This window comes from Terrapene carolina, unplaced genomic scaffold (genome assembly GCF_002925995.2).
Source record: "Terrapene carolina triunguis isolate 2854851 unplaced genomic scaffold, T_m_triunguis-2.0 Scaffold511, whole genome shotgun sequence".
In the NCBI taxonomy this organism is placed as follows: domain Eukaryota; kingdom Metazoa; phylum Chordata; order Testudines; family Emydidae; genus Terrapene; species Terrapene triunguis.
In genome coordinates, this window is record NW_020664862.1 from 222,503 (window position 1) to 247,992 (window position 25,490).

The window sequence follows — 25,490 nt, forward strand, 5'->3', positions numbered from 1 at the left end:
AAACTCTACGCCCCTGTGTGAGTCAGCCCCGCCCCTCCGCTCAGGCCCCGCCCCCTGCTGGGACGGAGCGGACGCCTCCCGCGCTCCCTGTGCGTAGTGAGGTCACTTCCGGCGCGGCGGCGGATAAGCCGCCCCGTGCTGCTGCTGCGGCCTCTTTTGCCTCGCGCAGTGCAAGATGGCGGACACGCAGGTCAGGGCTCCGCGCCGGGGGCGGGAAGCGGTTTGCTCGGCTCCTGCGCGGGGGGCAGCCCGGTGTGTGACCCCTCCCCCCGCCGGGGCCCGGCCGGGCGAGCGGGGCCTAGGGGCGGCAGAGCCCCCGGCGCGGCCTTGCGGCGGGCGGACACGTAGCAGGCGCCGGGACGAGCCCCTGGGCCGCGTGCGGGCTCGAGCGCTGCCCACGCGCCTGGCGGCTCGGCCCCGGCCCCCGCCGCTGGAGTGGGGACCCTCCCCGCCAGGCGGCTCGGCCTGGCGCTGGCCTAACTCCCCCCCTCGGGCGGGGGTTTTCACCCCCCCGGCCGAGGGAGTTCACCCGGCCTGGCTTTCCAGCGTAGACCAGGCCCCAGGGACCGCGTCCCCAGCGTCTCTCCGAGCGGGGCTGCGCTGGGGACGTGCATTGGCAGAGCCACGTCTCCCGGGTGTCATCTGGGGCGGTGGATCCGCTACACCGCCACACTACCGTGGGGACCTGGTAGCGATGTAGGTGTGCACACAAGCGGAGAGAGGAACTCTTTGACTCCCCTGGTGTGACACCGCTGTATTGAGGGGTTCGGGTCAGAACGCGCTGCAGGCTGGCCGTAGTGGGTGCATTGTTTTCGTGATTTTCTTCATCTTAACTTTGCTTTTTTTGGTCTTTCCCGAACAGACTGAGAGGGCCTATCAGAAACAGCCTACCATCTTCCAGAACAAGAAGCGGGTGCTTCTGGGAGAGGGAGGCAAGGAGAAACTCCCCCGTTACTACAAGAACATTGGCCTGGGCTTCAAGACCCCCAAAGAGGTATAAGTTTGTGTGTGACTAAAAGTGAACCAAGCTACAGCTGGTCCTAGTTCTGGCTTGCTGTTCTTTTGGGGTGACTCATGAATTTGTCCTTTGTATGGGGGAGAGGGGCGGGGGAAGAGGTTGAAGCTTTAAGGAACACTCGTTAAGCCTTTTAATATTTTCATGAAAAGATTAGTATAGAAATGGTATTAAGTTTGGGCTAGAAGAATAAAATCCAATAGGATAGAGATAAGTTCAGCCGCAGACTGTCAATGGCCAGACTGTTTCTGTCAAAATAGCAGGTTAACAGCCAGTGAATAACCCAGGAGGTTATGAAAAGCAATTTCTGCAAACTTCAGGGTGGTTCTTTTCCTTGCTGACATGTGATGTTTTTTCTCACGATGGTCTTCCAAGTCCCACAGGTGAAGGGGCTTTGACGACAGTTGCCGAGTGGCCTTGCTGATGTCAGTTCATACAGACAGGAATAAAGGAGGCGATGTGCCTCAGACTTACAGTACCAGTCCTGTTGTAGCACCCAAATTCGCTTTCGGGGGGCGGGGGCAACAAGTTTTCATTGATGGTAGATTTCTGCAGCACTCATTCTAACTTTTTAGCTCCAAAGCGCTGATGTCTGGTTTCTCTGTTTTCAGGCCATTGAGGGCACTTACATTGACAAGAAATGCCCGTTCACTGGTAATGTCTCTATTCGTGGTCGTATCCTGTCAGGTAAGGACTAAGAAACACTTCTGTTCTGTGAGTAGAATTGTTACTTTGGATACATTTCAAAACCTTTTGGTTACCTGAACACCCTGCAGGGAATGGCATTTGGAGGCCTGTGTGAGTAGAGATGTTTAGGGTCTGGATCTATCAGTTAAACGAAATGTAGGCATATGAGCGTATTAATGGAAAACAGGGTTGTTTGGAACTTGCATAGACTAGAGCAGGCTGCAGATGTCCTTGAGTCTGAGCGTGCTGGAACTGGAGACCCTAGCATATGGGGTTATTAAAGGCGGTAGCCATTTCTTGCCTTTAATGTGCAGCCCACTCTTTAGGATCTCAAATCCCAAGACACTAAATGCCTCCTTTGGGTTTGTATGCTCCCTACCAGAAATTAATTGCTAGTTCCCCTTTTCACTGCTGCTATGGTCCTGAGCTGCAAATGATGCTATTCTCACGATGGTCTTCCAAGTCTCATGGTGAAGCGACTGTGACGACACTGCCAAATGGCTTTGCTGATGCCTGGCAAAAGGACCCAGGAGACGGTGGCTGTATCCTTCTAGAGAGAGCTGCTGCCTCTTATCTTAGGAGAAGCTCTTGACACTGAAATAGAACTGTTTTGATTGACTCAGATAGTGAGGAGAACATCAACTTCAGGGGGCATTTGCTTTGAAAAATACATGCAGAGGCTACAAACTTGCTAATGTTGCCCAAAATTATCTGATACCATCCTTTGAAAGTTAAATACGGAGTAATCCATTTCTAATCTACAGTGGATTATGGAGAGCTAATCAATCCTTACCACGTATTAGGAAACACTAATTAGCTGCCATCTTCTGAATGTAATACAGGGTAGGATCAAGGGACATGTTGTGCCTTTGTTAATGTGTGAAGGAGGATGGGTAAAGCAGGGGGGCACATAATCAATAGCTCCAAGTATAGGGTCCTATTGAAAATTCCAGGGAAAGGTAGGGGACAAGTCTCTTCATCTGCCTCCAGTCTGTACAATCAAGGTTGATGGTTTAAGTTTTGTAAGGAGTAAGTGCACTGTACTGTATTGGATTTATTTTACTATAAACCATTGGTAAGAGTTCTAAGATAGCATGATAAGAAAACTTACCATATAATCTTGAAGGTCCCCTGCCTCAGTCTATATTGCCGGAGTCTTACTCTCCAGACTGGAGCTTCTTTTGGGAAGTCTCTGGCCTTATTTATACTAGGAGGCTTTTGCCATTGTACTTGTACTGGTGTATTTAAATTTGCAAAGCCCTTCTAGTGTGGATGCAATTGTACCCGTTCTCTGAACCAGCAAAATTATACTGACATAAGCACAGTTAGACTGGTATGTGTCTGCACTAGGGCTGAGACCAGCAAAGCTGTGTTGGTTTTAACTTAAAAAAATACTGTGACCAGCGTAACTATACTGGAATAAGTTTGTAGACCAGGCCTCAGTAAAATGTTAACTTCTGCTTAAACACCACAACTAAGAGTGCTTGACATTCTTTCCCCCTCCACCCTCCTTATTCCCGCAGGTGTGGTTACCAAGATGAAGATGCAGCGTACTATCGTCATCCGCAGGGATTACTTACACTATATCCGCAAGTACAACCGTTTTGAGAAACGCCACAAGAACATGTCTGTACATCTCTCCCCCTGCTTCAGGTCAGCACAGGAGTAGTACTGGGGGCTATGTTGTCTAGTGGTGATTTGAAGGGAAGAGCACAGCACCACTAAGCTGAGCACTGATCACACTGTACATAGGTTATGACATAGTCGGTCTGTACCATTCAAAAACAACAAGGAGTCTGGTGGCACCTTAAAGACTAACAGATTTATTTGGGCATAAGCTTTCCTGGGTAAAAACCTCACTTCTTCAGATGCATAGAGTGAAAGTTACAGATGCAGGCATTATATACTGACACATGGAGAGCAGGGAGTTACTTCGCAAGTGGAGAACCAGTGTTGACAGGGCCAATTCAATCAGGGTGCCTGCATCTGTAACTTTCACTCTATGCATCCGAAGAAGTGAGGTTTTTACCCACGAAAGCTTATGCCCAAATAAATCTGTTAGTCTTTAAGGTGCCACCAGACTCCTTGTTGTTTTTGTAGATACAGACTAACACGGCTACCCCCTGATACTTGTACCATTCACTAACACAGACAGGAGCCCTGCAGTCTACAGGCCCCAGAATGCAATGATGGGCACAAGACGAGGAGTCAGGGTATTTGTATTAATCCATTCTGATATAGACTACCACGGGCAAGCTGGTTATCTTCTACCTCCATTTTCCTATGGGTAAAATGGGAATCACTTACCTGTCTTGCTAGCTTGGTGTTAAGTTTTAAAGCATGCACATGCTTCGAAGTTGAGACGTGCTGCGTGTGCTATACTATGCTCTGTCTCAACCCAAACAGAAAGCTGTTCAGATCAAAGGGGGAGCACGAGATACCCAGAATTGTAGTTGGTGGCTGCACTTTTATCTAGAAAGGTAAATGAAGTGAGTCAACACTGTAAAACTACATGGGCTGTGCTTTTGCCACTCCTGACCTAGAGCCTGTTTGGTGGTGGTGATGTCTAAACTCACGATGGTCTGCAGAGCCCCCTGTGGTGAAGGGGGACTGCTGAAAATGCCAGTCTGGCAATGCTGAACCATAAAACATGTTCTGGTCTGGCTGCCCCTAGTCTCAAATGCTTCTCTGTGCAGGTACTTTCTAGCAAACTCTCAAACCTGTATATGTAGGGAAGTTTTATAAAGTGAGCTGTCTGCATGTGACCTGTGTCCAGTTAGTAAATGTCAAGGATTTTAGAAGTTTTCCTGGGAGGAAGCCTTCTTGTAGTACTTAAGACAGGGAACTTAGGCCTGGTCTACACTGGGAGGGGGATTGATCTAAGATACGCAACTTCACCTACGAGAATAGCGTAGCTGAAGTCGACGTATCTTAGATCGACTTAGAATCCCTTACTTCACATCCTCGTGGCACGGGATCGACGGCCGCCGCTCGCCATGGTGGAGTTCCGAAGTCAACGGCAGAGTGATCGGGGATCGATCACTACCCGCCGATCCGGCAGGTAGTGTAGACATACCCTTAGTGTAAAGACTGAATCCCCATTCTTGGTGCTGTCTGACTTATTCTGTGATCTTGAGTAAGTCACTTCATCTCTTTTCCTTATTTATCCCTCGGTAACCACGGATTACTTGCCTCCCTCTCTGGAGATTGTAAAGCTTTATAAGTATTTATAAAGCTCCTTGAGATACTTGGAAGAAAGGTACTAGAGCATAATGTAGGGAACCTTTCTAATGACATGTGAAGGTAAATGTACTGAGAGTAGGGAGCTGGGGTCCTGTAGCTTGAACAACACTCATCCTCTTGTCTCTGGGAGGTCCTGGATTAGCATTTCAGTCCAAATTCAGAGAACCAAGCAAGAAGCTTTTCCTAAGTACCTAGGTGAGGATTGCAAGAGACACCTGGTCTTTGCCTGGGTGATGTCCTCAAGCACTTGTTTTTAATTCTGATGAATATTCTCCTGTGGGAACTTTGTGTACTATCTGTCTTGCATATTGGAGCTTGCTTCACACATGCCAAAACCAAAGGCTAGTAAGGCCTGGTTTAGCAATGGATGGAGAACCTCTCACTTACTGAAAGCAAATGCCACCTGTTTGGCACTTAAATAACAGCAGAAGGTGCCTTGAATATTTTAGGTTTGAGACCTGTTTCTCAATGTTGTCTTGCTCAGTTGCATTTAGTCTCTTCAGTGCGGTGCTGGCACACATCTGTGCTGCAGGAACAAATTTCTGGTGGCAAAGAACCTGCTGTTTAGCTATCTAAAAGCAGCTGTGCTTTTTTCCAGGGATGTCCAGATTGGGGATATTGTGACTGTGGGGGAATGCCGTCCCCTCAGCAAGACAGTCCGATTCAACGTCCTCAAGGTCACAAAGGCTGCTGGCACCAAGAAGCAGTTCCAGAAGTTTTAAAGGCGACAAATGGATGATCAGGATGAATAAAACTTTTGTAAAAATCTGTTCAGTTTGTGATCTGAAATGAGCAGGGATGACATGCTAAGGGGCATGAGACTGCAGGACTCTAGAAAAGGATAGTGGCCTTGCTCCAGGTCCTAGGTATCTCCAGGACTGCTACATGGGCACATCTCGGTTCTAAGTGCTCAAAAAGGTGGGGAGGAGGGCTTTGTACAAAGAAGGTATGAATGGTTTTTGGCTTCCCTGTAGGACTCCACTTTCCACATAGAAATCTTTGCTTGCCGGCTGAACAATGCAATGAGATTTCAGTTTGAGCTGGGGTGTTCCATTTTTAGTGAATCTCTTCAAAGTGTTTTTGTGCTTGAATGAAATAGGTATCAGCAGCCTTTAAAAGTGTATTCACTTCCTTTTTCAATCAGGCTTCACTTCTCCCTGTCCTAGCCCTGCTAGTTAAGATTTTCATAGTCTTCCGTGAAAGTCTGAACAAGATGAACATTTCTTGTATCAAAACACAGGGTTTTTGTTTTTTTTAAAAAGGCTGGGTGTGCTTTAGGTACAGTAAAACCTTAGTTAAACACCTTAGCAATGGAGGTTGTTCATAACTGAAATGTTTGTAACTCTGAACAAAATTTTATGGTGGTTCTTTCAAAAGTTTACAAATGAACATTGACTCAATACAGCTTTGAAACTTTACTATGCAGAAGAAAAATTCTGCTTGTAATCTTAATTTAAATGAAACAAGCATAAACAGTTCCTTGCCTTGTCAACTCTTTTTTTTATACTTGATTTTTTTTTAGTAGTTTACATATAACACTACTGTATTTGCTTTTGTCTTTGCTGGTGCCTGGCTGCCTCCTTCTGGCTCTAAATGAGGTGGTGTTTAACTGAGATTCTACTGTATATTGATGCTAAAAGCTCACTTCCCCAGTTCCTCCATATCCCTGCCAAAAATTGGAATGCTGCTAGCCACTGGCTGTAGATTAACTTTTGTATAAAATTTCATCCTTCAGTGAAAGGCAAGACTACTCCTGTTGCTCACATCAGAGTTAGTAATTCTCTTGCTCTCTCTAGCCCAGGGGTGGGCAAACTTTTTGGCCTGAGGGCCACAGCGAAGTTCTGAAACTATGCAGGGATGGGTAGGGGAGGCTGTGCCTCCCTAAACAGTCTGGCCCCTTCTCACTTGCTGCCCCCCTTAGAACCCCTGACCCATCCAACCCCCCCTGCTCCTTGGTCCCTGACCCTCCCTGGGACCCCACCCCCATTCCAACCCTCTGGCTCCCTGTCACCTGACTGCCCTAGCTCCTATCCACACCCCTGCCCCCGGCAGGCCCCTCAGGATTCCCACACCTATCCAGCTGCTCCCTGTACCCTGACTGCCCCCTGGGACTCCCTGGCCCCTTAACATGCCACTCAGAGCACCAGGACTGGCAGCTGTGCCACCTGCCTGGAGCCTGCCATGCAGTCTAGAGTACCAGGGCAGGCCAGCAGCTCTCGCAGCCGTGTTGCCCCACAGGAGCTCGCAGCCCTGCGGACCAGAGCGCTGGAGGCATGGCAAGCTGAGGCTGCGGGGGAGGGGGGCTAGCCTCCACATCCAGGAGCTTAAGGGCAGGGCAGGATGGTCCTGTGGGCCATAGTTCGCCCACTTCTGCTCTAGCCTAATGACTGTTCTGCTTTGGATAAATATTTAGTTAATGGGTGAGAGAAGGGAGGCCTATAGTCCAGTGGTTGGGAGACCCTCGCACATAACTAAGGCATTCGGAGGTTTGTAGTTTCCAAAGGGACTATGGGAATTGTGCCATGATAAGGCATACTGGGAAAGAGCCCAGTAATATAAACTGCCTCTCATGAAAGGTAGAGAAAGAGGTGCTGGGCTTCTGTCACAGGCAGACCAGTGGGTCAGACACCCTGAGGGTGGAGTGGTGTAAACTGGGAAGAGAAAAGGGAAAGATTGCACAGTCAGACTTGTATTACTTTTAGAACAGTGGTTCACAAACTTAACCTAAGAACCCCTTTACTAAAATGTCAAGTCTGGCAAACCCCCTCCTAAAAATGAATATTTCCAGGTATTTTCTTCTTTACTTTAGTATAAATTATAAAAGCAGTGATCTTGGAAATATAACATTTGTTTTTGTGACATGCTTATTACACACTATTAATTATTATTTCTCATTACATTATTTTTATTACATTATGAAAACGGCAACACTCTTCCAGGGTCTCACTTTCGTAGCTTGTGTCACTTTGAATAAGCCTGTTATAAGACAAGACTCCTATGTTTCAGCAAGGAGTATCAGATGTGAAGCAGCATGAAGGTATTTAAGAAGCCAACTCAAAGAATTTCTCCTACACAAGCATTCAGTCTTGAGCAGTCCAGGCAAACAGCGCACATTACAACAAAGCTTAAACTTGTTCTTCATAATTTTAAAAACAAGACTAGCTGCCAATTTAATTTTAAAAACAGCAAAAAATATCCACCTCCCTTTCCATTTCTTATAAGGAGTCTTGAAGTTTAAATCTCCTCGGTGTGAGAGATAAACTTGCTTTGATCTGCTTAGCTCTTGGAAGTCCAGGGGCTCCGGGCTGCAGGCCCCATGCTGCCCGCAGTCCCTAGGGTCAGCTCTGTCCACCATTAGAGATTTTTTTCCCGGGAACCCCCTATAACATTTCACGAACCCCAGTTTGGGAACCACTGCTTTAGAGGGATTATGTGGGCCTAAAGAGTCAAGGGTGTTAACGTGACCCTGTGTCTATCCTCTCAAACTCCCTTTTGTTTTGTTTTTTTAAGGACTCTGAAAGGGAGTGATCATGGGGGGAATAGCCCATCCATTCATCATTTTGCTCACCAATTAGGTGTAATTTCTGATAAACCAGTTTTGCTATGTTGATTTCCAGTCTCCCACTTTTGTTTAAAAAGCACAATCTTAACACACCCCTTGAGTTATATCAGGAAGCCTTTTTGTTGAAATTAATGAAGTCCTTTTTGCACCTTCTTCCATGACAGTTTATGGTTAAAGGTTATTGTGACATATTAAGAACAGTTAGTTTTCACAGCAGAGCTCACAACTAGGGTAAATCTGTAGGCCCGGTTATCACAAAAGACCCGATGCCTGATTCATTGTTGAGGGCCCCAAGGCTGGCTCAGGTGAAAGGGAATGCCCAGCAGTGCTAGCTCTCCCAATGTTTTTGCAGTGAGGGGATTTTAGCTGGGCTGGAGCCCTGTGCCTGTCCACTCCATGTGCCGGCCTTGGGCTACATCCAGTCCTAGCTGCTGCAGACAAAGATCTCTCCCCTCAGCAATCAAAGCCATTCTTGGGGGTCTAAAGAGCCCGGCAGCTCAGCATAGCTTCTGCTCTGTAAACTGGACGAACTGGTGTGACCGAAAGCCACACCTGGATAATTAGAAGGGTCTCAGCCTGACACTGACCCTAGGCAAAACAATGGGATGGCTGATATGGGACTCAGATAACAAAGATATTAAGGATGGTAACATAACTAATGCCCGTCAATGTGGGTTTATGAAAATGGATCTTGTCAAACTAGATTTTTTTTTAAATGAGATTAACTGTTCGGTTGATAAAGGTAATAGTGTTGATGCAATATACTTAGACCTCTGTAAGGCAGTTGACTTGGTGCTATGTGATATTTTGATTAAAAAATTAAAAGAATACAAAATCAACATGGCACACATTCAATTAATTCAAAACTGGCTAATAAATAGGTCTCAAAATGTAATGGGAAATCATCACTGAGTAGGTATTTTTCTAGTGGGGTCCAGCAAGGATCAGTTCTTAGCCCTACGCTATTTAACATTTTTATCAATGAGCTGGAAGCAAACATAAAATCATCCCTGATAAAGTTTGCAGAAAATGCAAAAATTGGGGAAGAGGTAAATGAAGAGGACAGTGAAACAGCCTTGCAAGCCGGAGTCGGCTGGCATGGGCCAGCCGTGCGTGTCTAGTTGCTGTGTAAACATATCCAAAAGCTCCATTGATACGGGGCCCAAGTCCCGGACAACAAGGCACCATTCACACTTGTGTCTCAACCTGCCTTGAAGACAAACAATCCTATTCCATCCCCTAGGTAACCATGCAGCACATAGGGGAAACTGAGGCACATATAGGAGTCATAAAAAATACTACAGAAAATTCCCGCTTTGTCACAAACACAAGTGAATTCAGAGTGATGAAAGTGGGGAGAGGATATCAGGATATCAGCAGTTATGCTTGGGGCTGGCATGCATGTGAGTGGGGCATCAGGCTGTCTCCCTTTGAAGGCAGAACCAAGTGCCTCCTGCTGTGATGTGTTTTGCCCATGGAGCAGGTGGCGTGGATTCACGCTGGGCCACTGCTTCATAGATTCATGGAGTTTAAGGCCAGAAGGGACCATTTCTCCGCTAGATTACAGAGCCCTTTAGTACTTGGGATTTTCTCCCCAGAAAGGTCTTTACACACTGTAACCAAGTCACCTCCCAATCTCCTGTTTGATAAGCTAAACAGACTGAGCTCTTTAAGTCTCTCGCTATATAGGCATGTCTCCAGCCCTCAAATAATTTTTGTGGCTCTTTTCTTCCCCTCTCCGATTCATCACCCTCTCTGTAAAATACGGACCCCAGAACTGAATGCAGTATCCATCACCGAAGCCCCCTACAGATGTAAAAATCACCTCCCTGCTCTTACTCGCTTCTGCGATGTATACATCCAAAGGCCACATTAGCCCTTTGTTCCACAGCATCGCACCGGGAGCTCATGTCGAGTTGCTTGCCCACGCTGTTGTAAGTCCTTTTCAGTCACTGCTTTCCAGGATACAGTCTCCCATGCTGTGTCTGTGGCCCTGCGGCTCTTTCCGGGTCAGGCGGGGAATCAAAGGCAATGGCTTCTCCCCTGGAGTCCCAGACAGGTTCACTCTCTGCAGCGCTGGGAGAACTCAGGGCTGCCCTGCCTCGCAGCCGGAATCTGGGCCCCTCCTGGCTGGCGCAAACTATCAGGGAGCCATCGGAGGTTATTGGTTTACAGACGCTGAGACAAAGTCCCCAGGAGGGGACACCGTGTGCACAGGAATCTCTGCCTGGGGGGACTGGCTGGATGGCCTTTGGAGGAGGGAGCCCCAGTCCGGCCTAGATTTGGAGGTAGCTGTGTCCCGCAGGATCACCCTGAGCACCCGCTCCCGGATCTCCCTGGTCCTCACCCCATACACGATGGGGTTCAACATGGGTGGGAACAGGAGGTAGAGGTTGGCCAGGATGATGTGGATAGGGGGAGCCACACGCTGTCCAAAGCGGTGCGTGAAGAAGGAGAAGAGGGCCGGGGTGTAGGAGATCAGGATGACACAGATGTGGGAGCTGCAGGTACCAAAGGCCTTGAGCCGGGCCTCCCGGGATGAGAGGCGCAGAACGGCCTGGACAATCAGGAAATAGGAAAGACCGATAAACAGCAGGTCCCCACCTATGACTAGCAATGCTGCGCTGAGGCCATAGGCATGATTAATGCTGGTGTCTCCACAGGCCAGCTTCACCACAGCCATGTGCTCGCAGTAGGTGTGCGGGATGACGTTGGTCCGGCAGAAGGACAGCCTCTTAATCAGAAAGGGGCAGGGGCTCATGAGCAGCGTCCCCCTGGCTACGGCCGCCACGCCCAGCTTGGCAACGAGGCGGCCGGTGAAGACAGAGCTGTAGTGCAAGGGAGTGCAGATGGCCACGTAGCGATCCAGGGCCATGGCCAGCAGCACAGCCGACTCCATCATGGAGAGGGAGTGAATGAAGAACATTTGGGCCAGGCAGGCCCCAGCGTTGATCTCCCTGGCCTGAAACCAGAAGATGCAGAGCAATTTCGGCAAGGTGCAGGTGGAGGCTCCCAGGTCGATGGCTGCCAGCATGCAGAGGAAATAGCACATGGGTCGGTGCAGGGCTGGCTCTGTGGCAATGACTAGGAGAATAGCACAGTTCCCGACGATGATCACCACGTACATCGTGCACACGGGCACCGAGATCCAGACGTGAGCGTCTTCCAGCCCGGGGATGCCCAGCAGCAGGAATGTGGCCGGGTTCGAAGACGTCAGGTTGGCAGAAGCCATGGCCGGCCCCTGGTTCTCCAGCTGTGTTCACTGAAGCTCACGCTGCCTGTGAATAAGGACGCAATAAATCAGGGAGGGGAGACCGAGCCAAGGGAGAGGCCGGTTCTGTATGGACGCTGCCCGGTGCTGCTCTCGGCACCCTGTGCACTTGGCATTGCTGTCCCTGGAGGAAGCAAGAATAAGGGCAGAGGAGTCTGAGCCCAGCAGCACCAGGTCTCCTAGTTTCTATGGTCTCAGCGAGGTTCATCATAGCGAGGGTGATGCTGGAGGAACCCAGCAGCTAGACCTGCTCTTAGCCTCATTCCCGTGCAGGGTCCCATCCCTGTGTCGCTCTGCAGTGCGTGTGAGCCACGCTGCATGAATATCCATAACATAATCCTGTCCCTCCCCTGGCAGGGGGGCCTGGGCTGGTGCTGTCTTCACTGGCACCAGGCTTCCTACCTGAGACCTGCTGGGTTCAGCACTCAGGTGTGTGTTCTGTCGGGCTCACACACACCTCACCTGGCCTCCCTGGGTTCTGCCCCCTCTCAGCTTCCCCTTCCCCTCCCTGGCTAATTCTGCTCTTGACTCGATTATCCCCCGCTTGCTGATGCAGGCTCTCCCTTTCTCCTCATACCTGTGCTGAGCTCACTTGAGCCAGCCAGCTATGTCTTCCCTGCTTCTGCCCAAGGAAGCAGTTCCTGCCATTAAACTCAGAATTGGGTGGGAAGCAGAAATGAACAGTAAAATGTAACACAGGCTGAAGGATCATAGAATCATAGAATATCAGGGTTGGAAGGGACCTCAGGAGGTCATCTAGTCCAACCCCCTGCTCAAAGCAGGACCAATTCCCAACTAAATCATCCCAGCCAGGGCTTTGTCAAGCCGGGCCTTAAAAACCTCCAAGGAAGGAGACTCCACCACCTCCCTAGGTAACGCATTCCAGTGCTTCATCACCCTCCTAGCCATATACCTGCCAGGGATGGTCTAGATAATACTTTAGTCCTGCCATGAATGCAGGGGACTGGAGTAGATGACCTCTTGATGTCCCTTCCAGTCCTACGATTCTATGATGCTGTGTGCATTGTGGGGCTCCATGTTTAATATCCTCCGGTAACATTCCTGGGTGCAGGTACAGTCCTGCCCAACCCCCACAGCTCTGCTGGGGCTCTCAGCTGTCAGCTTTTACAGCTGCACCCGCAAAGGGCCTCAAATACAGAGTGTGATTTCCTGAAAGGACCTGGAGAGGGGTGTGTATGATGTATCTGGGCACCAGGAAAGAGGCTGCCAGGGTAATACAGCCTGTTCTCAGCGGCAAGTTCCCTCCCTGTATCCAGTGCCAAGAAAAAGGAGAACCCTCACCAAAGCAAGTCCTCACCCCCAACCCCGGCTTCCGCCCCCTGACACACACCGTCTTCTCTGTGTGAGCATGGGGGCTAGTTCCCTGGGTGTCAGCCCAGGTGGATTTTCTATCCCCATTAATTGGCTGATTTCTGTCCTTAATTATACCATGTCACCCACTGACTCCAAAGGGGTCACACAGTGGAAGTGAGACAATAGTCTGGCCTGGTGTATTGTTAGGACACCCAGAATGCCACTGATGGAGATGGATCTTACCTAGGTGCAAATAACAAGGAGGGAGGGGGGTTATTTACAGGAGTTCAAGGCAGGTGCCTGGGAGGAATAGGGTGAAATTAGGGAAGAGAACATGTAAGCTGAAGTTAATGAGAACTTGATGCAAGTGGGATCAATCGAGCTGTGGGATTATATCCCAGGAGAAGTGGTGGGGTCCATATAACACAGGGCAGTTTAAACTAGGCTGGTCAATGCACTAAGATATGTAATAGGGACCAGTCCAGCCCTTGCCTCGGGAGGTTTTCTGTCTCTCTTATGATCGGGAAATTGCCCTCCAAACAATGGTTCCCTCTCTGGACACTGCAGCAGAGACACAGTTAATCCACAGCATTAGTGAATTAAATACTAGCCGAGTAACCAAGTACAAAGGACTCACCAGGCTCTGAGGCAGCAGTAGGGAAGGAAAGGTGTTTGTGGGGCGACAGACGCCTTTCTCCTAGAGGAAACCATCTGGACAAATCTCCTTTTTACAGGGCTTCGGTAGCAGAGATATTTATAACTGCCATGTGAAATCCCTATGGAACATCCTCACCAGCTGAGGTCTCCCCAGTGCTCAGTGCTTCCTCTTGAGATTGGCTCCGGGCTTGGGGAATTATGGGGAACTCTGTCTCTAGGTACATGCTGGGGACCCCAGTGTCTGTGCAGATCTCATGGGACACACACGGCTGCACTGCAGAGCTAGCACAGATTTACAAAGGTAGGGAAATCCAATGGCTGGACACTAAAGCTAGACAAATTCAGGACAGAATAAGGTGGAATTTTTTAAGAGTGAGGATAGTTAACCATCGGAATCCGTAATTTGAAGTCTTGAATAACATGCTTGATAATGAAAGACTCCTCAAGTCAGTCCTTGTACATATAAACAAGGGAATCTCAAGTAGGAGTAAGGAACTTATACTACCTCTTTTATTTGGCACGGGTGCTATCACTACTTATAATATTGGTTCCCGTTCTGGTGTCCACAATTCAAATAGGATGTTGATAAGTTGGAGAAGATTCAAAGAGCCACTAGAATTTTAATCACTGGAAAATCTGCCTTATAGTGAGAGACTCCAGGAGCCCAATCTTTTTAGCTTAACAAAGAGAAAGTTAAGGGGTGATTTGATCACAGTCTGTAAGTACCTACATGCAGAGAAAGAACACGTATGCACTCACACATCCCACCCTGTGGCCCCAGGCAAGGAAAGCCTAAATAACTTCTTGCTACATAGGGGACACTGTGCTGTAAAAATCCTGGAGGGGAAAGAAAGATACTGCTGCAAGAGAAGAACACAGTGAATGATGCTTATCACCTGGCCATTAATTAATGAGTTGGCCAGTTCATATGGCAGTACAGCCCTCTACTGGAGGAAATTGGAATGACTACTGTGTGCCAAAGGCACTATACAGCTAATAGCTAATAATAACAGTGATTCTCCATTATTTACTATGGGCTAGGCACTCTTCACACCCACACAAGAAAACAATCCCCACCCTAGCTAGTGACGTTCTGTTACTTTCTTTGTTGGGCCTGTTCTGTAGTAGGTGACTTCTGGGTACCCTTCTGGCTCTGTCAGTCTGTTTTTTCACTTCACCAGGTGGATATTGTAGTTTTAAGAGCACTTGATAGAGATCCTGAAGGTGTTTGTCTCTGCCTTTTTCTCACTAACCATCACCTACAGCCCTCAGCTAAAACCTCTCCAGTGCATTATCAAGGATCTACAACCTATCCTGAAGGACGATCCCTCGCTCTCACAGATCTTGGGAAACAGGCCAGTCCTCGCTTACAGACAGCCCTGCAACCTGAAGCAAATACTCACCAGCAACTACACACCACACAACAAAAACACTAATCCAGGAACCAAATCCTGCAACAAACCCCGGTGCCAACTCTGTCCGCATATCTATTCAAAGGACAGCATCATAGGACCTAACCACATTAGCCGCACCATCAGGGGCTCGTTCACCTGCACATCTACCAATGTGATATATGTCATCATGTGCCAGCAATGCCCCTCTGCCATGTACATTGGCCAAACCGGACAATCTCTACGCAAAAGAATAAAGAATAAATGGACACAAATCTGACATCAAAAATTATAACATTCAAAAACCAGTCGGAGAACATTTCAGTCTCCCTGGACACTCAATAACAGACTTACAAATAGCAATTCTTCAACAAAAAAACCTTCAAAAACAGACTCCAACGAGAAACTGCAGAACTGGAATTAATTTGCAAACTGGGCACCATCAAATTAGGCCTGAATAAATACTAGGAGTGGATGGGTCACTACAAAAACTAATTTCCCCCTGCTGATACTCACACCTTCTTGTCAACTGTTTGAAATGGGCCACCTTGATTACATTGGCCTCATTAGCACCACAAAAGTGATTTCCACCCCTTCTTGTCAACTGTTGAGAATAGTCCACTTCCACCTTAATTGAACTGGCTCGTTAGCATTGACCCTCCACTTGGTAAGGCAACTCCCATCTTTTCATATGCTGTGTATTTATACCTCCCTCCTGTATTTTCCACTCCATGCATCTGATGAAGTGGGTTTTATCCCACAAAAGCTTATGCCCAAATAAATTTGTTAGTCTCTAAGGTGCCACAAGGACTCCTTGTTGTTTTTGCTGATACAGACTAACGCGGCTACCACTCTGAAATCTTATCCTTGTGTTGCTCTCCTGGATGGAGATGGAAAACATGTACCAGGGCTCAGCTTGCCCATTTCCCAGAAGCCAGTGATTGATTGTTCCTCCAGTGTGTTGCCTACCCTAATTTTAAGTATTTGTGGCAATGGGGATTTCCTTGGGAGAAGATTTCTCAGGCTGCCCCAACTCACTGCCAGATTATTTCTCATGATACTCAGCATAATTTCCCACATCCCTGATGTGGGCTGTGTGCAGGTCGATGTGCCCAGATGCGGGGAACTGGAACTCATCCCCAGCAGCGCCTCCTGATGGCCTGCAATGACATGGACCTAGAACAGGTCATCTTCATCCTAGTTGGCATCCTTGGGCTGGAGACCTTTCCCTGCTGGATTGCCATCTGGCTCTGCTCCATGTGGGTCCTGGTCCTACTAGGGAACTGCACAATGCTGCTCATGATCAAGACAGAGGTGAGCCTCCGCACGCCCATGTACTTTTCCTCTCTATGCTGGCCATCAATGACCCAGTGATCACCACCTCCACCCTGCCCAAAATGCTCAGCATCCTCAAACTGGGCTCCCAGGAGATCAGCTTCAACACTTGCCTGCTGCAGATGTATTTCACCCACACCTTCCCCATCAGCAAGTCTGGCACCCTCTTGGCCACAGCCTGTGACTGATATGTTGCCATCTGCTGCCTGGTCCAGTAGGCCACCATCCTCAGCAACCTAGCTGTTGTTAAGATGGGGTTGGTAGCAGCAACAGCAGGGGGAGTGATCCTGGTGATTCACTGCCCTGTCCTCACCTTCAGGCTGCCCTACTACTTCCAGCAGGTCGTCCCACACACCCACTGCGAGCCCACAGCCGGGGTGACGCTGGCATGTGCAGACACCAGAGTGGGCCGGGTCTACGGTATCTCCGTGGCGCTGCTGGTGGTGGGGCTGGACATGATACTTGTTGCCGCCTCCTACTCCATCATCCTAAGGGCTGTCTTCACGCTCTTGTCGAGTGAGGCGAACAGTAAGGCCCTGGCAACCTGCACAGCCCACCTCTGCACCCTCCTGGTTTTATGTACATCTGCCCTCTTCACCTTCCTGACCCACCGCATCGACAGAGACATGCCCCCTTATAGCCACATGCCGCTGGCCAGCCTCTTCCTCCTGGTGCTGCCCCTGGTAAATCCGCTGGTGTATGGCGTGAAGACCAAGAAGATCCGTGACAGGGTGAGCAGCATTGTCAACCATGGCAAGAAGATAGCTTCAAAGCCTTAAAGCCTGGACTGTTACCACTGTGTCTCCAATACTGCCCCCACTTGCATGTCTGTATGTTCAATAGAGAACTTTTATTTAAAGGGAAAGGGAACCAAGGATGAGTTTGGGAAAACACCACACCCACGTTCAAAACATGCAGCCATAAGCAAACCCGACCCCACAGTGCGTTGGGCAGTGTCCTTTGCCTCAGTTTCCCCCCTTGCGGTGGGAAAGTCCAATGAATGAATGTCCGTTTAGCACATCACTCCCCTCTCCCTCTGCTGCTCGGCACCCACAGTTGGCTGCCCCTGGTTAGTGAAGACCCAGGGGTGTGTTCACAGCTGTTCACCTCCTACCCCGGGAGGGTGGGGGTGGAGCATTGAGCCACACCTCTGCTGCTACCTCTGCAACTGGCTCACAGCTGCTGCTGCTGTCTCTCTGCTGCCACTGCTTCTCTGCCATCACTCCCAGGCAGCGGCGAAGCTCATGGCCAGTGTAGCGTCTGTGTGGTTTTTACTGTCCCCACACAGGATCTAAGGCTTAGCCCCTAGACCTGCTCAGCCGTGAGGACAGCTCTCAGAATCACCAACCACAAGCAAGGGCTCACAACTGAGTCTAATCAGCTCTGTCATTAAACACTGGTCAAAGGCTGGTTGGTTAGTTCACTGGGATTTGGCATCCCTACCCCTTGCTTAGCAGGGGGGGGTTGGTTGAGGGTAACCCCCTCAATCAGGACAGGCTAAGCACAAGTCTTCTGCCCGTCACTCATACAATAAGGATAACATTTCATTACCCTGCATTCAAACGCTAGTGTGATTTTTAACCCAAGCCAGTTGATGATTTTCGCAAGGCAGCTCCATCTGCGGCGCACTGAGGCAGAGCAGGCGTGTCTATGCGAACACGGGCTGCTCCGGAAGCCTTTCCCCCAGCTCGTCACTAGGTGTCGGGGAGAGCTCATTCAGACCCGGTCTTTCAGAAAGACGTCAAATCTTGTTTTAAATTCTCCAAGTGCTGGTGGGTCCACCAACCTCCCCAGGAAGCTGCTCCAATGTCTCAGTTACTCAGGAAATTTGCATCTTATTACAAGGCTGAATTTCTCTAGCTTCAATTTCCAACCATTGGATCTGCTAAAGAGCCTCTCGAGGGGCCGCAGGTGGCAGGACTTTGGGGTTCATCTGTACCAATGAAGCAGCTCATTAGCAGCCCTCTGCGACTCAGCCATAGGAACATAAGAATGGCCCTACTGGGTCATACCAAAGGTCCATCTAGCCCAGTATCCGGTCTTCCGACAGTGGCCAATACCAGGTGCCCCAGAGGGAATAAACAGAACAGGGAATCATCAAGTGATCCATCCCCTGTTGCCCATTCCCAGTTTCTGGCAAACAGAGGCTAGGGACACCATCCCTGACCATCCTGCCAATAGCCATTGATGAACCTATCTTCCATAAATTTATCTAGTGCTTTTTTGAACCCTGTTATGGTCTTGGCCTTCACAACATCCTCTGTCAAAGAGTTCCACAGGTTGACTGTGTGTTGTGTGAAGAAATACTTCCTTTTGTTTGTTTTAAACCTGCTGCCTATTAATTTCATTTAGTGACTCCTAGTTCTTGTGTTATGAGAAGTAGTAAACAACACTTCCTATCTACTTTCTCTACACCAGTCATGATTTTATAAATTAATGGAGATATCCTATCTCCTACAACTGGAAGGGACCTTGAAAGGTCATTGAGTCCAGCCCCCTGCCTTCACTAGCAGGACCAAGTACTGATTTTGCCCCAGATCCCTAAGTGGCCCCCTCAAGGATTGAACTCACAACCCTGGGTTTAGTAGGCCAATGCTCAAACCACTGACCTATCCCTCCCCCAATCATGTCTCTCCTTAGCCGTCTCTTTTCCAAGCTGAAAAGTCTCAGTCTTATTAATCTCTCCTCATGCGCCATGGCCGCTTTCATGACAGTGCTGCCCAAACCGGTTGCTAAGATAGACACTGATCCAGGAGAGCACATGTATGGCCCCATTGCTGTCATATCTGAGCTCTGCAACATACTTGTCCTCAAAACCTCTGTGAGGCAGGGCAGGGCTATTATCCCAGGTGGGGAACTGAGACACACAGAGGCTAACTAAGGGACTGGCCCAAGATCCCACAAGAAGCCTGTGGTAGAGCGGAGAACAAAGGCCTAGGCAAGTGCCCTAACCACTGGCCACTTCCCCTCTGTGAGTGCATTCTGCAGTTCCTCTCTACGCATGACAGGATTAAGCACGTCATTAAGCCCCCCTGATTTTAGTGCAATTCGGGCAAGTTCATCAAGTTAAACATACTTAAGTGTTCCCTCAAATAGGGACGCTTTCCTGAACTGGGCTTCTGACTGACCCGACAGGACTATTACCCTCTCCTCCTTCAGACCACTCCTCAAGCAACCATGATGACTGCGAGCAACTCGCCAACTAGGTAAGGCTAAATGTGGAGCACCTGAGGGTAGTTGATGTACATTTAGAGGTATAGTTACATCCGTATGGAGTCCCATTGGGAGTAGCCAAGGGAGTCCTAGCTCCTTCGAAGTCAATGGGAGTCCTGTCATTGACTCACTGACTTCAATGGGGTCAGGGCTCCACCTTATACACACGGGAGGACCTGGTTGCAGGATGGGCCCCTAATTTTGCCTTGTGATGGGTTCTTTGCAGTGCCATGCTGTTCGAGATTTGTGTTTGGCAAAGCTAGTCCCCCACACCGTTAAAAGGCAGATTCAGAGCCTTTGTGACCATATTCATTTCATGCCTCACACTGAACTTCTTGGAACACTTGTGGGAGAAGCATGTATTAATGTATTGTTAAAGGGAGTGCTTCTCCCAAAGGGCACAAGGCATCATCTCAAACTGGGCATCGCTGGACCATGAAAAGGAAGCATAAAGCAAATAAAAGAACAGAAGCGAAGGTGTTGTGGGGTTGTTTTTTCTTCTTAGAAATTGTGCATGTTAAATGTTATCAGGAAACCTGCAAGACAAAGAAACTGTTTGGAGTTTCTTTTGCCTGCGTATAATATGTAGATCCCATCAGCTAGTTCTTTCAGCCGACAAACCACAGGTTGTACTGTGTGTAAATGGTAAGGTTCAAGGGATTAGTCAAGCCAAATAAGTATCATTTGGAATATAGGCACTGACTTTTTGGTTCCCGGTGCGTGATCGACCCCTGCTCCATCCCGGACCCCACCTTCTCTCCACCCCTTCCCCCAAGCCTCTGCTTCGCCTCTTCCCACCCCCATTCCTCCCCCTCGCCCGCCTCTTCCTGCCCCTGCTCCTCCCCTTCCTCCCAGCACCTCCTGCACGCCGCAGAACAACTGTGGGTGGGAAGTGTTGTGAGGGAGCGGGAGGTGCTGATCAGGGCGGCTGCCGGTGTGTGCTCAGCACTCACCTTTTTTCCCTGTGGGTGCTCCAGCCCCAGAGCACCCACGGAATCAGTGCATGTGATTTGGAAATGGAAATCCAGCCTAAGTGAATCCAAAAGAAAGGGGCATAAATTAAAACAGGCCAGCGTCTGTGCGTTGCTTCCTCTTCGAAGGCTATAAACAGGGACAATTGCCAGCAGTTACATGTTACCAAATGGCCCTTTGTGAGCAAGCACATTTATTTTTAAGGTGAAAGCGTCACAGAGAAAACATTAAAAACCCAGGCATGATAATAAGCGTATCAAAGATCACATACTCCAGCCCCCAAGCCTTTGATCACACTTCAAAGCCCACAAAGGGGTTACCTTTGCTCAGAACTCGCACCCCATGAATAGCTCAATCTTTCCCTTATACAGCTTGGGCCTTTGTCCTTGAGCCTCAGGGATCAGGCAATCAGCACACAATGGACCCCTCCTCAGGGCATAGCTTCAAAACGCTGGGTTTTCGCATAATCGGGAAAGGGAAATTTGCATTCACCTCCTGGTAGAGATCCCCAGAAAACCACTCAGCCCTGTTTGCCCCCAAAACCCATTCTTATCTGGGCCATTGTTTAATATACTCCTTTGAAGTCATAGCGCTTTCCAGGGTCCACATCCCATCTCCCCCCTAGAGAGGTTACATGAAATCGCACTCCACAATCACACACAACCTTTGTCTCTAATACGACGGACTCCAAAGCTACCTAAATGGTTTATTCCAAGGATATTGCAGGAAATTCTCATCTCTGTCACTGGGTGGGAATAGCCAGTGAAGGGCCGAGGAAGTGAAGACAAGTAGTTTGTGTTTGACGCCATAGCGAAGTGGGAGCTGGTGAACAGATGCAGAGACGGGCAACATGGTAAGGGCAACAGGCTAGGGGAAAGATCTTTGCAGCAGCATTCTGAATGGAGCTGAGTGGGGGTCAAATTGCATTTGTTAAGGCCAAAGACTGACACCAGGGAAAAGGAGGCTGGAAATCAGGGTGGCTAAGGGCACCAGACCTGGGTTCTCTTCCTCACTATGGTACTGAACGACTGCAGGACATTGGGCACGTCACTTCCCCTCCCACTCTTTGTCTTGTCTTCTTCTGGGCAGGGACTGTCTTTGACTACATGTTTGGACAGCCTCCAGAACAAGGGGGCCCTTTTTTTATTTGGGGCCTCTGGGTGCTTCTGTACAATCCACATGACATTCTCATAAGCAAATGAAAGATATGTGTTCTAGATGAAATTACTCTAAGGTGGGTGCCCAACTGGTGGAAAGTCTTCACTCAAAGACAATGGTTCACTGTCAAACTGGGAGGACATATCTACTTGTGCCCTGCAGGGATCTGTCTTGGGTCCAATACTAATCAACATTTTCATTAATAACTTGGATAATGGAGTGGAGAGTGTGCTCCTGGAATTTATGGACAACACCAACCTGGGAGGGGTGGCAAGCACTTTTGAGGACAAGATTAGAATTCAAAATGACCTTGACACATTACAGAATTGGTCTGAAATCAACCAGATGAAATTCAATAAAGAGAAGCGCAAAATACTACACTTAGGAAGGAAAAAATATCAAATGCACAACTACACAATGGAGAATAACTGGCTAAGCCGTCGTACTGCAGAAAATGGTCAGGAGGCTATAATGGATCACAAATTAAATAGGAGTTAATAATGTGGTGCAGCTGCAAAAAAGGCTAGTATCATTCTGTGGGGTATTAACGGAGTGTCGTATGTAAGCCACAGGAGGTAATTGTCCCACTCTATTCAGTACTGGTGAGTCCTCAGCCAGAGTATTGCATCCATTTTTGGGAGCCACACTTTAAGAAAGATTTGGACAAATTGGACAGATTCCAGAGGAGAGCAACAAAAATGATAAAAGTTTTTAAAAACCTGACCTGTGAAGACAGATTAAAAAAACAACAATGAGCATATATAGTCTTGAGAAAAGAAGACTGAGATAGGACCAGGTAACCGTATTCAAGTATGTGAAGGACTGTTACAAAGAGGACTTTGATCAATTGTTCTCCATGTCCACTGAAGGTGGGAAAATTAGTAATGGGCTTAATCTGCAGCAAGGGAGATTTAGATATTAGGAAAATCTGGTAACTCTAAGGGCAGTTAAGCTCTGCAATAGGCTTCAAAGGGAGATTGTAGAATCCCTATTACTGGAGGGTTTTAAGAACCGGTTAGACAAACCCCTGTCAGGGATGATCTAGGTTTTCTTGGCCTCAGCACAGGGGGCTGAACTAGATGGCCTCTTGAGGTCCTTTTCATCCCTTCATTTCTATGATTCTGTGATTCTACATCTACATCTAGAATCCTGTTCTGCTAAACATTTACACAGCTGTTAGAAGCGTTTTACTGCTGATCTGAGCTAGGAATAAACAAACTACAAGGAGTTCAAAGCTCTGTGAACAGCTTGATTCTTTGGGCAAACCTAATTTTGCAATTTTGTTTCCAGAAAATATAAACTCACCATCTTCTGATTCAATCTGAGAAAGTAAGAAGTATGATAACATTAGGTCCAATAGCCTCTCTGTGGGCCCAGCTGGAGGAAGGCAATGTCACCTGCTCACTTTCAGCTTGTACATTACATCATGCCTGATGTGAAGCACAGCACGATGTAATGCTTTGGGATGACTCTGGGGCCTGCTCCTCATGTTCCATGTTATAATCCAAGGAGATATCTAGCAGTCAGGCGGGTCGTGAAAAGGGAGTTCAGGCTCAAACAGTTAATTTGCAGCTACACTTCACCACCTGAGTCAGGGTTAAAGTCATATTGACCCTGGGGCTCCCTACTGGCTTTGAGCCACCTGCTGGGATTCCCAGGGCGGGAGTATAAATATCCCTGTGTCTCAGCCCTGGTCAGTGCAGACTCCTCACCACCTGCTGCTCCCCGCACAGATCGCAGGCAGAGATTCCTCATTCCCGGCTGGGGCAGGAGCCTGGTGAGTCGATTGCATGAAACGCTTGGGTTCAGGGCAGCTCTCCGGCATTCAGCAGGGTTCGGGAGGATGGGGATAGTGATTAGAGAGGCAGGGATCTACAGAGGGGAGGGAAATGCCTTCGGGAGATGCAGCGTCTAGGCCCAAAGCTTGGGGCATGTCACTTGCCCACCCAGGATACATAATGTAGTGTCAGTGCCTGGCACACACAGCCGTTTTCTGACCTGCTCATTATCCTTTAACATTTATATTAACGAAGGTGCCGGCTGGGCTTAGTGCCCCTTGTGCCATGAGCTGCGCAAACACATGCAAGAGAGAACGCAGTCCCTGCTCGGAGGAGCTTCCAGGCTGATTAATAACGTTGCCTCTTTTTGACCCAAACGGCCAGTCAAATTTTGGGACCATTGGAAGTTCCAGTTCAAAGTAGAAGCTAAATCAGTGGTTCTCAAACTCGTTTGATCGGGCTCCCCTTCTTTGTGTCTGTAGTCCTTCATGCCCATCCCCCAAGTACATATTCTCCTACCCAGCTGTGAAGGCAGAGTGGAGAGCAGTGGCTGCTGGCTGGGCACCCAGCTGGGAAGGTGTAACCCACACACCTCCTGGGTGTGGTGCTCTGTCCCATCTAGTGGCACTGAGGCCACTTAGAGAGTGGAGAGTAGAAGCCAGACTTAGAGAGAGCGATTAACGACTTTGCTCTACAGTCTGAGCTAATAGCCAGCTGGCTTTTAGCTCATGCGGTAGAGGCTCATGCACTAAGATCCATAGACCCCAGGTTTGATCCTGACAACCGGGGTCTGTTCGCGTTACAAGTGGGGGCTCGTCCGGGATTTCAACTGGGAAGTCTCTGAAGCTCGGGATGCACTTCCTCAGCTAGGGGATGTGTGTAACCCACACATGTCCTGGGTGCAGTGCTCTGTCCCATCTAGTGGTACCGAGACCACTTAGAGTGAGAGATTAATGAGTCTGCTCTACAGCTTTAGCTACCAGGCAGTTGACATTTTAGCTCATGCTGTAGAGGCTCATGCACTAAGCTCCAGAGGTCCCCGGTTCGATCCTGCCCGCCGACGACCAGGGTCCATCCGCGTTACAAAGACAGTGCTGCATCACTTAGTAAGGGTGGCAATGTGAAATTTTTCACAGCAGACTTAGCACTCCATTGACACCCTTACTTCTGCACTCCTGCTGCCCCCCTGAGGCTGACAACTGGAGCTCCACCACCTGGGGGGTGAGTGACTGGGGGGGAGAAGAGCCAGAACCCGGGTAGTGGGGCTCTGTTTGTCCCCTTCATCCCCACCTCCTGGTTGTGCATGGCTCTTCTGCGTGAGCCCCAGCCACCCTGGGCTGACAGCCAGAGCTATAAAAAAAAACCCACAGAGCTTGCTCCTCCCTTGACACATTCCCGCAGCCTGCTCCATAGTTTGAGAACCACTGAGCTAAATAGATCAAGCTCCGTAAGTCTATCACTATAAGGCAGGTTTTCTAATCCTTTAATCATTCATGTGGCTTTGCTCTAAACCCTTTCCAATGTATCGACATCCTGCTTAAACTGTAGTACTCTGGTACTGGACACAGGATTCCAGCAGCTGTTGCACCAGTGCCAAATGCAGAGGTAAAATAACCTTTCTGCTCCTAATCTAGATTCCCATTTATGCATCCGAGAATTGCATTTGTCCTTTTGGCCACAGCGTTGCAGTGGGAGCTCATGTTCAGCTGATTATCCACCACGACCCCCAAATCTTTTTCAGGGTCACTGCTTTCCAGCATAGAGTCCCACATCCTGTAAGTATGGCCTGCATGCTATGTTACTAGATATATACATTTACATCTAGTGTTTGCTTGCGCTCAGCTCACCAAGCGATCCAAATTAGCCTATATCATTGACCTGACCTCTTCATTAT

General features: G+C 48.7%; 2 protein-coding genes, 3 non-coding genes and 1 pseudogene across 5 annotated transcripts; 5 read left to right on the top strand and 1 right to left on the bottom strand.

Moving 5' to 3' along the window:
- The first annotated feature begins 102 nt into the window (after positions 1-102).
- On the top strand, positions 103-5,715 carry RPS11 (ribosomal protein S11). The gene is made up of 5 exons (XM_024211614.2): positions 103-190; positions 863-994; positions 1,627-1,702; positions 3,226-3,355; positions 5,544-5,715. The coding sequence occupies exons 1-5, from the start codon at positions 176-178 to the stop codon at positions 5,665-5,667; spliced, it is 477 nt and encodes a 158-aa protein (XP_024067382.1). The 5' UTR covers positions 103-175; the 3' UTR covers positions 5,668-5,715.
- On the top strand, positions 1,355-1,448 carry LOC112124652. Its single transcript, XR_002908764.2, has one exon. It is a non-coding gene; the product is annotated as a small nucleolar RNA SNORD35 (small nucleolar RNA).
- On the top strand, positions 2,131-2,221 carry LOC112124651. Its single transcript, XR_002908763.1, has one exon. It is a non-coding gene; the product is annotated as a small nucleolar RNA SNORD35 (small nucleolar RNA).
- LOC112122764 lies at positions 4,257-4,351 on the top strand. The gene has a single exon (XR_002909456.1). It is a non-coding gene; the product is annotated as a small nucleolar RNA SNORD35 (small nucleolar RNA).
- A 4,953-nt stretch (positions 5,716-10,668) lies between the features above and the next one.
- LOC112114740 (putative olfactory receptor 52P1) lies at positions 10,669-11,739 on the bottom strand. Its single transcript, XM_024211613.2, has one exon. The coding sequence runs from the start codon at positions 11,737-11,739 to the stop codon at positions 10,669-10,671; it is 1,071 nt and encodes a 356-aa protein (XP_024067381.2).
- A 4,517-nt stretch (positions 11,740-16,256) lies between these two features.
- LOC112114742 lies at positions 16,257-17,254 on the top strand (annotated as a pseudogene).
- The last annotated feature ends 8,236 nt before the right edge of the window (positions 17,255-25,490 follow it).